This window comes from Lithobates pipiens, unplaced genomic scaffold (genome assembly GCF_037356315.1).
Source record: "Lithobates pipiens isolate NorthernLeopardFrog02 unplaced genomic scaffold, aLitPip1_a1.2 Scaffold_11, whole genome shotgun sequence".
Lineage (NCBI taxonomy): Eukaryota > Metazoa > Chordata > Amphibia > Anura > Ranidae > Lithobates > Lithobates pipiens.
This window is the reverse complement of record NW_027507696.1, coordinates 2,615,463-2,631,385: the sequence shown is the minus strand read 5'-3', so window position 1 is coordinate 2,631,385 and position 15,923 is coordinate 2,615,463. Positions and strand designations below refer to the sequence as shown.

The 15,923-nt window shown below is 44.1% G+C and overlaps 1 protein-coding gene across 1 annotated transcript in view; it reads right to left on the bottom strand.

The window, feature by feature from the left end:
- Positions 1–15,224, bottom strand: part of CACFD1 (calcium channel flower domain containing 1) — a 32,570-nt gene extending 17,346 nt beyond the window's left edge. Inside the window, exons 1-3 of the mRNA XM_077468162.1 lie at positions 15,131–15,224; positions 10,625–10,684; positions 5,392–5,651 (exon numbers count right to left, since the gene is read on the bottom strand). Of these exons, the coding sequence (XP_077324288.1) occupies positions 5,392–5,509 (118 nt within the window). The 5' untranslated portion in view covers positions 5,510–5,651; positions 10,625–10,684; positions 15,131–15,224. The remainder of the gene's footprint in view (positions 1–5,391; positions 5,652–10,624; positions 10,685–15,130) is intronic.
- Between the last annotated feature and the right edge of the window lie 699 nt (positions 15,225–15,923).

Below are 15,923 nucleotides of genomic sequence, written 5' to 3'. Positions count from 1 at the left end.
CCTGTACACGTTCTTCCCTGCTGGACTACAGAACTTATCACTGTAATGTTCTAGAGATAAGGAGAGGGGGCAGTGTTCTGTAGTCCAGATCAGTGTGTGGGCAAGCTAGGGTGACAACAATGCTCCTCCATAGTGCTGTCACTGCTGTCACTCTTGGGCAGGAAGTGTGTTACTGGCAGGATCACCAGGGGAAAAGAAATAAAAAAAGTCCGGAAAGCTGCAATATATTACATATTTGCGCTAGTGTTTAAATACACTTCAACTATTTATTTACTTACAATCTGCACAATAAAGCAAAAGTCCCCACACTTGGCCTATAGCTATAAGTAGGGTTGCACCGATACCACTTTAAGAGAGTACAAGCACCGATACCTTTTTTCAATTACTAGCCGATACCGATAACTTTTTTTAATGTCATGTGACAGTGGCACAATTAGGCAGCACTGATGAGTTGTGGACTGTCAGTAGTTTTTTTTTTTTTTTTTCAAATCTTATTTTTTACAATTTTTTTTTTTTTTAAATGGGGTGGAGGGGGGGGGGGGGGGGAATGATGGTGTCAGTTTTTATTATTTTTAAAATTTTACTTTTAAATATTAAATTACCAGGTAAATCAACCCTGTTGGAGGAGGGGCTTTGGTGAGATGTCACAGGTCTAAAACCACTGACATCTCCCCTTTGAGACAGGGAAAGGGACTGAGGACACAGATTCCCCAGTCCCTTTCTCTGCTGCCTCAGCTGCACTGGAGATGAAGGGACAGGAGACAAAGGCTCCTCCTCATTCATACAACAGAAGCAGCGTAAACACTGTTCACTATGCTCAGTTATGAAAGGACAGAGCCTATTCAGAAAAGGAAAGAGTCGGTAAATGACATATTTACTGGCTCCTTCCTCCGCACTCCATCCTGAAAGATCTGGGACGGGGGCAGAGGAGCACGGAGGAGGAAGAGCGAGGAGGAGCGAGGGGGGAGGAGGGGCTGTCAGATGCTTTATTGAAAGCCGCACAGGGAGATCGGTGATTGTAACTCCCCCACCAATCATCCCTGACTGTTCAGGTATCGGGTCAAGCATCGAAGCATTTGCACAATTACAAGAACCCGTGCAATTGCTCGGTATTGGTGCACCCCTAGCTATAAAGAACCAGCCGATATAACATAGCACACATCCTTATAGTTGTTATAACGGTTGTGTCACCATGATCTGATATAACTGGTCTATCCGGAGTGTATTATCCTATGGCAGCAGATTAGCCTGATCTAGCATCCTGGCTGGTAAAATTATCCAGCTCCTCACAACCTTTCATTTTTGTTTTAGGTACAAATTCCTTCACGTTCACCCGTCCCCAACTACAGAACGTAACAATTTTGCAGCCTTTGATTGCTTGGTACGTGTGTCCCTTTAATCAAAGAGTGCAGCAGAAAACAAAGGCTTGAGCGGGGAGGGGGGAGAGTCTTTCGGAAATGAAAACCAGCATTGTGTGATGGCGAGCGCTCATTAATTCTGCATGGCACATACGATACACCCACTCTTCTCAGCTGACAGGGCACAGCAGGGGGGGGGGGACACAGTTCCACGTCCTCTCTGCTGGTGGAACATCAGCCGCACGCGGGTGACAAACAGGGACGTAGCACGGCGTGGGAACAGAGAGGCTCAGGAGCGTATAATTATTGCAGGGCGTCAGCTGAGAGCGTGCAAACATGTATGTCTTATGCAACCAGGTTAGGTTAAATAAAGAAAAAGAACTTCCATCTAACTGTGAGGCAGGCAGAAAAAAATATATATATATTATATATAATCATTAGGAACAACCCAATTAAAAATCAGCGTATTACTTTACAGCTCAGGGGAAACATAAAAATAAAAATAATAATAATACATACCTACAATTAAAAAACAAAAAACAAACAAACACTCTACCCTTGCAGTGGGGCTTCTCCCATGCTTGTTTTTGTCCAAGGTACCATTAAAAAGCATAAAAACTTTTAATTCTCCCTCTAATGCTTTAGGATGTGGGGTCAAGCTCTTGACTGACTTCCTCACTTACAATGTAGGACTGCTGCTCCTGCATTGTACGTGATGACGTCAGAGTGCTAATGAGGTCCAGTGTCAGACTTCGGAGGAGACTGCAGGAGCAAGTGATAAGGCATGAAAAAATAAAAATAAATTATAATAAAAATAATATATATATTTATTTTTTTTATGCTTCCCCGAACTGTAAAGTAATATGCAGATTTTTAATTGGGTTGTTCCTAATTATATATATATATATATATATATACACACACACACTTTTTAAGCCTAGACAAAAACCAAGTACTTAACCCTTGCACACACACAAATACATACTATATATATATATATATATATATATATATATATATATATATATATATATACACACACATATATACACACATACACACACACACACATATACACACACACACACACTATAAATATATATTTATATAGTGTGTGTGTGTGTAATATTATATACACACACTTTTTCTCCCCCCCCCCCCCCCCCCCAATACTGTTTTTGGGGTTATTTTTTAAAATGTTATATCTTTAAGATATATTAAATTAAAATTGAACCATGGCCAAAGATAACATGACATGTATGCTGGAGTTTGACAATAGCAGCGACACTGTGGTTTCGTTTTTTTTCTAATTCCTTGCCGTAATATAGTTCCCTTACCCCCTGAATCGGTCAATAACTCCACTATCCTTTAATTTTGACCAGAGTTCCACTTTAAGCTGCAGCCACACTTACATGGAGAGATCAGGTGTGCTGACATTGCGCAATTGTGCAATAAATGTCACCCAAATGACTTGACAAAACTATTTTTGGATGGATACGGGTCTAGATGAGGGGGTGGGGAGAGGGCTGAAGGATCATTACTGGAAACCAAAGACATATCATGTCTATTGCTACCGAGCAGCTGAGGAACTACAAATTCCAGCACATCCTACAGGAGTCCAGCAGTGCTGGCTGAAAATTATGCTTCCCCACCCTTTAAAAAAATATTTTTTTGAAGTGGTTTTGTGACCTTGGCCATTCCACTTTTTTAAATACTGACCCTACGAATCCCTGCACACCACATACAGTGGCTTGCAAAAGTATTCACCCCCCTTTTCGCTTTTTACCTATTTTGTTACATTACAGCCTTTAGTTCAATGTTTTTGTTTTTTTATCTGAATTATATATGTGATGGATCAGAACACAATAGTCTAAGTTGGTGAAGTAAAATTAGAAAAATATACATAACATTTTTTTCAGAAATAAAAAACTGATAATTGGCATGTGCGTATGTATTCACCCCCTTTGTTATGAAGCTCATAAAAAAGCTCTGGTCCAACCAATTCCCTTCAGAAGTCACATAATTAGTGAAATGATGTCCACCTGTGTGCAATCTAAGTGTCAGATGATCTGTCATTACATACACACACCTTTGTGAAAGGCCCCAGAGGCTGCAACACCTAAGCAAGAGGCACCACTAACCAAACACAGCCATGAAGACCAAGGAACTCTCCAAACAAGTAAGGGACAATGTTGTTGAAAAGTACAAGTCGGGGTTATAAAAAAAAAAAGAATATCAAAACCTTTGATGATCTCTAGGAGCGCCATCAAATCTATCATAACCAAATGGAAAGAACATGGCACAACAGCAAACCTTCCAAGAGACGGGCGCACACCAAAACTCACAGACCAGGCAAAGAGGGCATTAATCAGAGAGGAGCACAGAGACCTAAGGTAATCCTGGAGGAGCTGCAGAGTTCCACAGCAGAGACTGGAGTATCTGTACATAGGAGGACAGCCGTACGCTCCATAGAGTTGGCCTTTATGGTAGAGTGGCCATTACTTTCAGCAAAAAAAAAAAATGGCACATTTTGAGTTCGCAAAAAGGCATGTGGGAGACTCCCAAAATGTATGGAGGAAGGCACTCTGGTCTGATGAGACTAAAACTGAACTTTTTGGCCATCAAAGAAAACGCTATGTCTGGCATAAACCCAACACATCACATCACCCAAAGAACATCATCCCCACCGTGAAACATGGTGGTGGGAGCATCATGCTGGGGGAGATGTCTTTCCAGCAGTCAGGACTGGGAAACTGGTCAGAGTTGAGGGAAAGATGGATGCTGCTAAATACAGGGATATTCTTGAGCAAAACCTGTAGCACTCTGGGTGTGATTTGAGGCTAGGACGGAGGTTCACCTTCCAGCAGGACAATGACCCCAAACACACTGCTAAAGCAACACTTGAGTGGTTTAAAGGGAAACATGTAAATGTGTTGGAATGGCCTAGTCAAAGCCCAGACCTCAATACAATAGAAATTCTGTAGTCTGAATTAAAGATTGCTGTTTACAAGCGCAAATCATCCAACCTGAAGGAGCCAGATCAGTTTTGCAAGGAAGAATGGGCAAAAAAAAAAAAAATCCCAGTGCTAAGATGCGGCAAGCTCATAGAGACTTATCCAAAGCGACTTGGAGTTTTGATAGCCGCAAAAGGTGGCTCTACAAAAGTAATGACTTTAGGGGGTGAATAGTTAGGCACATTGACTTTTTCTGTTATTTTGTCCTATTTGTTGTTTGCTTCACAATAAAAAAAAAAAAACAAATTATATATATTAAAAAATTTTTTAATATATTATAATTTTTTTTTTTTTTTTTTATATATTATTTTTTGCCTCCCAGCCCAGAATTAACATGGATTGTTTGAGGCTTTGCCTCATTTAATTTACCCACAAATTTGAAGATGATAGAGATATATATATATATATATATATATATATATATATATATATATATATATCTCATCTGCAAAGTTGTGTGTAAATTAAATGAGGCAGAGCCTCAAACAATCCATGTTAATTCCGGGTTGGGAGGCAAAAAAAAAAAAAAAAAAATGCCAAGGGGGTGAATACTTTTGCAAGGCACTGTATGAACACATTAAAGCCCGACTCCATGAACATCATAAAAGCCACCATTGCAGTGTGGCCTCCCCCTGCACTGTAAGGGTTGAATGCTACCATAGTTATGTCTAGGCCAGGGGGTAAAGGGATAATAAGAAATACTTAACCTTTTCCTGCCTCCAGTGCTGCGACTGGTTCCATGTAGTGGATTCTGTAAGCTGAGGCCGGCCAGTCGCACTCCATTCTCCTCAATGTACAATACAGGATTAATGTCCTTGCATTGTATGGGACACCACCAAGGCTCTGCCCACAAACCAGAGCTTCAGGCAGAAGACAAGAGCATTGTATTTGGCTGGAGTGGGAAACAGGTAAGTAATACAGCCGGTACCGCAACCCAGGAGGATCACGGTGACTTAGTGATGCACCTTCTATAGACACCTGTAAAGCATTTCAGTAGATTTGTAGAATTCTATACTTACATATACCGCCCAGGACACCAGCGAGCCGGCATAGCAAACGGTACCACCAAGTCATGCCATCATCCTGAGTGGTTGTGGTGTTCGCCTGTGCCGCAGCGTCTGGTTCCACCACGCTCATATTGGCGTCTTCAAGTCCCCGAGTGGATTCACAGGAAACGCTTCGTATATTCTGTGCACCTTGGTGCTCAGTGCCCCACAGCTTCACCAGTCCTTGTGTGCGAGTCGCTTAGTCTTAGTTTATGGGAATGTCCACATACTGTCTGTGTATAAAAAGAATTGTTCTGTTGTTAAATTGGAATAAACTGAAGGTTGAAAGTTTCAAATTTTAAGTCTAGAAATATTTTGAAAAAGAATACTATAGAGACATGTTGTGACCTGGAATTTACTCGTGCGGACTTGTTAAAGTGGACCTTCACTTTAGACCCCTTTCACACTGGGGCATTAGCGGTAAAGCGCCACTAATTTTAGCAGCGCGCGGTCGAGAAAGGGTTAATAGCGCCCGTGTTGCGACGCTTCGTTTCAACAGGCAGGGGCAGTGGGGGAACGGTGTATACACCGCCCAACACCCCCCCCCCCCCCACCACCTCCCTAAAGATGCTGCTTGCAGAACTTTTTTCGCGTGTGAAAACACCCAGGCTTTCACACTGGGGTGGCTTGAGAGGCGCTTTTTAGGCACGTTACAGGCGCTATTTTTAGCTCTAAAACACTTGAAAAGCGCCCCAGTGTAAAGGGGTCTTAACCACTAGAGATCTGCGCTATAGCCGAATGACGGCTACAGCGCGGACCTGCTTTGCCGGGACTACGTCTATTGATGTCATCCCGTGCACGAGCGGCCTGCGCGCCCCGCTCTGTGATCGGCGAGTCTATGAGACTCGCCTGATCATACATCGGAGCAAGGGGTCGATCCCGACCCCTTACCACGTGATCAGCTGTCAGCCAATGACAGCTGATCATGTGACAAAACGGAGCCGGTAATCGGCTATTTTTCCTCCTCGCACTGACAGCACGAGGAGAGAAAAAAAAAGCCGATCACCGGCAGCCGTGATCGGGACATCAGTCCCGATCACTACCAACTTATCAGTGCCCACCTGCCCCCTGCCAGTACCAGCCAGTTATTAATAAAAGTGCCACCCATCAGTGCCCATAGTGCCATACATCAGTGCCCACAGTGCCATACATCAGTGCCCACAATCTGCCTCAACAACAGTGCTGCACCTCAGTGCCACATATCCGTGCCCATCAGTGTCATCTACCAGTGCCTATCAGTGCTGCCCATCAGTGCCCAGCAGTGCCACCTATCAGTGGTACTTATCAGTGCCCCTTAGTGCCACCCATCAGTGCCGCCTTATCTGTGCCTATCGGTGCCACCTTATCTGTGCCAATTAGTGTCGCCTTAACTGTGCCTATCAGTGCAGCCTATCAGTGCCCACCAGTGCCGCCTCATCAGCGCACTTCAATGAAGGAGAAAAACGACCTGTTTGCAAAATTCTATAACAAACTATTAAACATGATTTTTTATTTTGCATCTTTTTTTGTTTGTTTAGCAAAAAATAAAACTCCCAGCTGTAATTAAATACCACCAAAAGAAAGCTCTATTTGTGGGGAAAAAAAATTATAAAAATTTAATTTGGGTACAGTGTTGTACGACCGCGCAATTGTCATTCAAAGTGCATCAGCGCTGAAAGCTGAAAATTGGTCTGGGCAGGAGGGGGGTTTAAGTGCCCAGTAAGCAAGTGGTTAAATTGCCCCTTTCCATCATCCCTCCCTAACCTAAAATGACTGACAGAATTTGTTTATTTTTGGTAGTGATCCACGGAAATTTCAGACACTGAAAAATCATTGGCCACAAATAGGGTTTCTGCTGGTTTGCCGATGGAGGAAAGAAAGAAAAAAAGAAAAAAAAAGTACTGAAAATGCACACGATTTTACCCGGATTATGCATTTCAATGGGGAGGTGCAGGTTTGGTCCGTTTTTTTTAACTAAGCAAATATGTACGGCTGCATTGCCAGCAGATTTGCCGTGATTCTGCCCAGGATTTAAAAGCCCCCAGGTGTGTGAATGACAATACTCACAACGTACATTTCAGATGCCAGCTATTTGAATGGCACATGAAAACGTTGTGTGGTTCTGCCACGACTGTCCCGCAATTATTCATGCTGCAATCGGGGCAAACTGCATCACCTGAAGCTTGTTACCCGAAAAAAAGTTCAGGAGCTTCTTTTGCGCGACTGGCTTCACGTGATGCGGTTTGCCGCGATTGCAGCGCGATTTATCGTGCGGCAGAAACACACAGCGCTTTTAGGTGCTATTCAAATGAATGGCATCTAAAATGTGCGTTGTGCGAGTCGTCATGCACATCTGGGCTTTTTAAATTGTGGGCAGAATCACAGCAAATCTGTCCACAATTTAAAATGCCAGAGTGTGAATGCAGCCTTCTTGTGCTTTTTTTAAAACACAAAATCGCTTCAAAAACTGCCATTACCGGCACCTTTTCAACTGACAGGCTGCTTTCAGATTGAGCAGGCAATAAACTCATATTCGTTTAAAGAGGCATTAAACTAGAGGTCGACCGATATATCGGCCGATATTTGCTATTTTTTAATTAATCGGCATCGGCCAATTGTGCTGATAAAAAAGTCGATTACATGTTCAGCGCGACTTGCAAAAGACTTCTGTAATAGAAGTCAATGTAAGTTGCCTGAAGACATCAGTGAAGCGACTTTCCTCCTCTCTGGGCTGCCAAGAAAAGATCAATGAGATACAATGTTTCTTCTTCAATAGACTGAACTCCCTGTGTAGAAGTTCTCAGTTTAACCATTTAAAGCGGAGGTCCACCCTAAAGTGGACCTTCCGCTCATCGGAACCCTCCCCCCCTCCGGCGCCACAATTGGCACCTTTCAGGGGGGAGGGGGGGGTACAGATACCTGTACAGTACAGGTATCTGCACCCACTTCCGGGATAGCTCTCTGCGGAAAGGGGCGTATATTACGCCCCTTTCCGCAAGTGCCCCGCTGCCTGCTGGGAAACACACAGATCCCAGAGACAGCGGGGACCGTCCTTATTGCACAGCGCGGCTCGCCCATGCGCAGTAGGGAACCGGGAAATGAAGCCGAAAGGCTCCATTTCCTGATTCCCATACCCAAGATGGCGGCGGCAGCACCCGAGAAATGATCTACAGATCGGCTTCGGGTGCTGACATCGCGGGCGCGCTGGACAGGTAAGTGTCACTATTTTAAAAGTCAGCAGCTGCAGTATTTGTAGCTGCTGGCTTTTAAAAAAATAAAATAAACACGGAGTCCCGGCGGACTCCCGCTTTAAAGACTAAATCTTTTCTGACACTTGTTGCTTACAAGTAAAAATCCTGTATTTTCTGCTAGAAAATCACTCAGAAGCCACAAAAATTATATATATTTTTTTAGCAGAGACCCTAGGGAATAAAATAGCGGTTGTTGCAATATTTTATGTGACGCGGTATTTGCGCAGGTCTTTCAAATGCAAGTTAGCCCCCTTTTTTTTTTTTCGTCCAAAAGTTTTATGTACCTGTTTTTGTGTATTTAATAAATAGTTTTTTTTTTTTTATCTAAATTATACATACAAGTGAACTGATTGGAGGTTTGTTTTGTTTAATAAATGTGTAAGAAATTTTCTGCATCACTTATTAAGGCTGCTTTCACACTGGAGCGGGCAGGCGTTGATGGTAAAACGCGGCAAGTTTTAGCAGCGACTTACCGTCATTTTAGCCCCGCTATTCGGCTGCTAGCGGGGCAGTGAAGCGCTGCTGCAAAATCGCATTGCATGTGCTTCAGCAGTGGTGCCCATTCATTTCAATGGGCAGGAGTGGTGGAGGAGCGGTTTACACCGCTCCAAAGATGCTGCTTGCAGGATTTTGTTTTGTTTTTTTAACGTCCTGCCAGCGCATCTCCTCATTGTGAAAGCACTCGGGGCTTTTCACACAGACTGCAGGGGAGCCGTTTTGAAGGCAATTTACAGGCGCTATTTTTAGCCCAAAATCACCTGAAAAACGCCCCAGTGTGAAAGGTATCCAACTTAGATTTTATGAGATGAAGGGGGGGGGGGGGGGGGGGAATAAAAAATAAATAAATAATCGGCCTAACATATCGGCCCAAAAAAAAAATAAATAAATATCGGCATCATATATCAGCCATCGGCCGCCACGATTTCAAAATATCGGCATCGGCCAAAGAAAAACCCATATCGGTCAACCTCTACATTAAACCCTCGTAAAAAAACAAAAAACCCTGCAAGACAAAGGCATAATGAGCTAGTATGCATAGCATACTAGCTCATTATGTATTACTTACCCGAAAATGAAGCCCCCGCAGCGTTCCACGTCTCCCCCTCCGGCCGCCGACATGTCATCCTGGAGTTTCTTCCGGGTATCACGGCTCCGGTGCTGTGATTGGCTGGAGCCGCGATGACGTCACTCCCGCACATGTGCACGGGAGCCGTCGGTAACGGCACGCAGACTGAAGCGACGACACATAGGTGCCATTGCTTCAGTTTGCTCCAGTGCCGATGACATTGGCACATGCAGGGGACAGGGGATACCTCCTAAAGCATGCAGGTTTAGGAGATATCCTGGGTAGCTACAGGTAAGCCTTAATATAAGCTTACCTGTAGCATAAAGTTGTAAAAAAGGGTTTACAACCACTTTAAATTCATGATGTTAAAAAATTATATATATAAATTTTTACAAAAACATAAATTTCAGTTTTGACCAAGTACATCCTAAATTTTCATTTTGGTGCAGTACTAATTTTCAGTTCTATGGTCCGACCTGCCCTCTGCCCCCTGGGAGAGAATGGCGACATCCTGTTCCCGCAGCTTCCTGGGATATCTGCGTCATATTACAGAAGGGGTCAGAGGAACAGACAACGAAACCCGGAAAAGCCAGCCCCAGATGACATAGGAGAGAAAGATGGTGGAGTAGGACCAGCAGTGGATCCCTACATAATTTAGGAATTTGCTGAGTGGGGGAGCGTGTATCTTGAAGATAACCCAATATAAAAAAAAGGTAAGAAGGAGTAAAAAAAGAAAAATGAGGCGATGGGTGAGGTTCCTCTTTAAGTTATTGAGGAGGTCTGCTTTAAAAGTATAGGTGCACATTACAACACAATTTCGTTTTAAAGTGTTACTAAACCCAGCACCCTGCATTCACTGTATCTGGTCTCCCACAGTACACAGGACATGGAAAACCTACGTCAGACTTACCGGTGATGGTATTTCTACGAAACTTCCAGGACAGCACACGTGAGCGATGAGGGCTCCTCCCTACAGGAAACACAATCAATTGACAGCTTGTTATAAGTCTCCACCCTTCCCCTTGAGCCCCAGTTTGTAATAAAGTAATCCCGAACCGGTTTACAAGTAGAATCACTCCACATAGGTACTCACCACCCAGTGTTTAACTCATTTCCCCACCATACCATAGGGCAGTGATGGCGAACCTTGGCACTCCAGATGTTTTGGAACTACATTTCCCATGATGCTCCGCTACACTGCAGAGTGCATGAGCATCATGGGAAATGTAGTTCCAAAACATCTGGGGTGCCGAGGTTCGCCATCACTGCCATAGGGCAAGACGTAGGACTGCTATCCTGGAAGGTTTGTAGAAATACCGTTACCGGTGAGCCAAAACGTAGGTTTTCTCCGATCACATTCCAGGATGGCACCCCTGAGAGGATAATCAAGTAAACCCAGGCCTACCTTCAGGGTGGGACCACAGCTTGTAGAACCTTCTGGCCAAAGACCGAGTATTGCTGGGACAACACTTCCACACGGTAGTGCTTCAGGAGCATATCCTGACCTGACCAGGTGGCCGCACTGTGGATTTGTACCCAGGAGGCCCTCGTTTTCTTAGCCCAGGAAGTTGCTAGTGACCTGGTTGAATGGGCCTTAACATTTGCTGGTGCTGGGACCCCACAATTCTCATATGCAAGGGAGATATCTCCCCTGACCCACATGGAGACTGAGGCTTTGAAGCCCGATGTCCCTTCCTTGGCCCAGCATATAAAACTAGTAGGCGATTGGATTTCCTAAACTCTCTTGTTCTTTGTAAATAGGGAAGGAGACACCTTCTTACATCCAGGCAATGACATTTCTTTTCTTTCTCGTTTTTTTGGTTTATCACAGAAGGACGGCAATGTTATATCTTGCGTTCTATGAAATATGGTCGTTACCTTTGGTAGATACAAAGGGTCTGGCCTGAGGGTGACTATCTGGCTGTATCAATAGGAAGGGTTCCTTGTAGCCCCCCAACCCTCCCGGTCGTGATAATTGCTAACAAAAATGATACATTTACAGGTTAGAAACTTAAAAAGAACCTTCTCTAGAACTTCAAATGGGTGTTTAGTGGTATGAAACTGCCTTTGGAGACCCGAGAAACCATTTCCCTGGCCACCAGGAATCTTTTAAAGTGGTTGTAAACCCTTACAACCAACTTGGACCTACAGGTAAGCCTTAATCTAGGCTTACCTGTAAGTCAAAGAAATATCTCCCAAACCTACACGGTTTAGGAGATATTTGTCGAAAGACAGGCACTGAGCGCGCCGCTGTCAACGGCGATATGCCGCGAGTGGCGGCTCCCGAGCGCATGCACGGGAGTGACATCATCGCGGCTTCGCTGAATGACAGCGGCGGAGCAGCGAGACCCACAGAGAAGATGGAGGCTCCGGACTACAGGGGACAACGGTGACTTCGCTGGCTCCTGTGTCAGGTAAGTGACACATGATGGACTACTATGCGATGCAATGCGATGCATAGTAGTCCATTATGCTTTACCTTTGCAGGGAATCAAAGAGGAAGTAAACTCATTAGGGTTTACTTCCTCTTTAATGAGGTCTTACATTTTAATGAGGTCTTTAGTTTCTTTGGTGCCAACTCTGGGGGAGGAAAACTGTAAATGACTCTTTTGCCTTCCCCTATCATTGTCCCACCTCCTGTTGGGCTCTTTTTTAGCTCTACGCTGCAGTTGCCCTGGGGGGGGCCACAACATTTGTTTTTTTTACATTTTTCCTTCTTGGGCTTTACTGGGAACTTCTTACCCTTTTCTGAAGGCCTAGAGAAGACCTTGTCTAGGCCCTGGCCAAGCAGCAATGAGCCCTGAAATGGAAGGCTGCATAGTTTACCCTTTGATGCGACACCTCCATGCCAGGCATTAATCCAGACAGCCCTTCTAGCATACCGCGGCCCCCTTAGCCGAGGCTCTTGGAAACTCAACTGCGGCATCTGCAAGGTATGTGACTGCTTTTGCCATCACTGATAGGGAGTCAAGGATGTCATCCGATTCCTGTGACAGGGGTTTGGTCAGCTTCCCCACCCAGAAGTCCACATTCCTGACCACACAGGCTGCCGCTAAGGCTGGACCTAAGGCTCATGCATTTGCATCCCAAGCCTTTCTAAAGGAGGGATTCTGATCTACGGTCCATCAAATCCTTAATACTGCCTGCATCCTCAAAGGAGAGGTCAGACTGCTTGGTGACTTGAGACAAAGTGGCGTCCAGTTTTGGGAGCTTAAGAAAGTTTTCCTCGTCAACCTCTTTAACCACTTCACTACCGGGGGGCACTTAAACACCTTCCTGCCCAGACCAATTTTGAGCTTTCAGCGCTGTCGCACTTTGAATGACAATTGCGCGGTCATGCTACACTGGACCCAAATTACATTTTTAGAATTTTTTTTCCCACAAATAGAGCTTTCTTTTGGTGGTATTTTATCACCTCTACGGTTTTTAATTTTTGCTAAACAAATAAAAAAAAAAAAAAAACAGAAATTTTAAAAAAATATGTTTTTTTTGTTTCAGTTTCAAAACTTTGTGAATAAGTAAGTTTTCTCCTTCACTGACGGGCACTGATAAGGTGGCACTGATGGGCACTGATGAGGTGGCACCAATGAAGTGGCACTGATGAGGTGGCATTGAGGGGCACAGATGGACACTTATAGGTGGCACAAATTGGCATTGATAGCTGGCACGGATTGGCATGGATATGCGACATGAATGGGCATGGATAGGAGGCACAGATGGGCATGGATAGGTGGCACAGATGGGCATGGGTGGCACGGGTGGGCACTGATAGGCGGCATTGTATTGTAGTTTTTTACTGATGGATGCCAATCAGTGCCAAACAATAATGCATGCCAATCAGTGATGCCCTTTGTGGGCACTGATTGGCATCCATTATGGGCACTGACTGGCATCCCTGGTGGTCTAGGGTGGCATACCTGGTGCTGGGCATCCCTGGTGGTGTCCATGGTGGTCCAGAGTGGGCATCCTGGGGGAGATGGGCCTTCTCTAGGGGCAAACTCCTCTGGGTTAGGGCCCTGGGCAGTTGATTGCCTGGCGGCTTCATGGAAACGTTTGGCTGTTGCCAGCATTTCCGTCTGCATAGATGAAAGGAACTTCTTCATTAAAGCGGGAGTTCGGCGTTTTTTTTTTTTTTTTTTAAAGTCAGCGGCTACAAATACTGCAGCTGCTGGACTTTTAAAATAAGGACACTTACCCGCCCAGCGCGCCCGCGATGTCAGCACCCGAAGCCGCCATCTTGGGTACGGGAATCAGGAAGTGGAGCCTTGTGGCTTCACTTCCCGGTTCCCTACTGCGCATGCGCAATAAGGATGGTCCCCGCTGTCCCTGGGATCCGTATTTATATATATATATATACACACACACACACGTGTGTGTGTAAAAGAGAAAAAAATAATAATAATAATACGTGTGTGTGTGTGTGTGTGTATATATATACACACACACACACGTATTATTATTTTTTTTTTCTCTTTTACACACACACGTGTGTGTGTGTGTGTGTGTGTGTGTGTGTGTGTGTGTGTGTATGTATATATATATATATATATATATATATATATATATATATATATATACGGATCCCAGGGACAGCGGGGGACCATCCTTATTGCGCATGCGCAGTAGGGAACGTGTGTGTGTGTGTGTGTGTGTGTGTGTGTGTGTGTGTGTGTGTGTGTATGTATGTATATATATATATATATATATATATATATATATATATACGGATCCCAGGGACAGCGGGGACCATCCTTATTGCGCATGCGCAGTAGGGAACGTGTGTGTGTGTGTGTGTGTGTGTGTGTGTGTGTGTGTGTGTGTGTGTGTGTGTGTGTGTGTGTGTGTGTGTGTATATATATATATATATATATATATATATATATATATATATATATATATATATATATATATATATATATACACACACACATACATACATACACACACACACACACACACACACACACACACACGTGTGTGTAAAAGAGAAAAAAATAATAATAATACGTGTGTGTGTGTGTGTGTGTGTGTGTGTGTGTGTGTGTGTGTGTGTGTGTGTGTGTGTGTGTGTAATATAATAATAATAATAATAATAATAAATATATCTCTAATTAAAAAAATAATAATACATAACTGATTGGAATATATAGAAGAACTGTATATACAATACATATGAACCCATAATATAGATATATAATGATAGTGTAGAAGGCATATAATGAACATAATAAAAGACACATAAAGTATATAGGAGAAGTCATCTCTGGCAGTAGCCGATCTATTGTGATGAGAGGACAGCAATGATCTGATGATCTGCAGACGGAGATTGTAACAGAGAAGTGCACTCAGGTCAGTGCTACAAAGAAGGATGTAGAGGGGGAGGATGGGGACGGGGATGACACAGGGGGACACCTACCGCTCCTTCCTTCTCTCTCCTCCTCGGACCGGGATGACAATAGCCCCCCTAGAACACGTCACTGTCCGCCGCACTGCATGCTGGGAGGGATCCCTGGGTCTGGGGGCGGGGACACCGGGTGACGTCAGTCCAGACACGGCTGATACTATGTAACCAGCTCACTTCCGCCCACATGTTAACCCCTCCACGACCAAATCAAAGTTACTATCCAGAAAAGTCTTTTCCAGCCCTTCTAATGTTCAGATCTTGTTGGGCTGAGCTAAAAATAATTGTCATTCTCTGTGTGAAATATGTATAGCATGACAACTCTGTAATTATATTGTACAGGAGTGTCCTTTTATATTATATTATATATATATAATTTATAGAATGATAATGGAGTGTTATATCTACTCTCTAAATATAGACTGATCTGCCATGACATTATGACCACCCACCTTAAAGCGTTTGTTAACCCCCAAAAATAAAAATAAATAAAAAAAAGGATCCTGCTCCTTTAAAGCATGTTATATATGGCACAGTGCTTGTGCTGTGTCATTTGGCCCCCTGTAACACCTAAAAAACCTGGCTGACCACGGTATATCATGGCTGCTGAGCCCTGATACCATGGTCAGTTTAGGTGCCTCCGTCATTCGCAGCTCCCCTGTCCTCCTCCTCTCCTTCACCCCCCCCCCCCCCCACCTGTCAGCTCGTGACAGTGTCCCCCCTCCTGCTGCTTGAATAACACTAACATGTTTGCACCATCCTCCTATTGTAGTGTCCCCCTGTGACTTAGAAAAGAAATGCTGCAAAT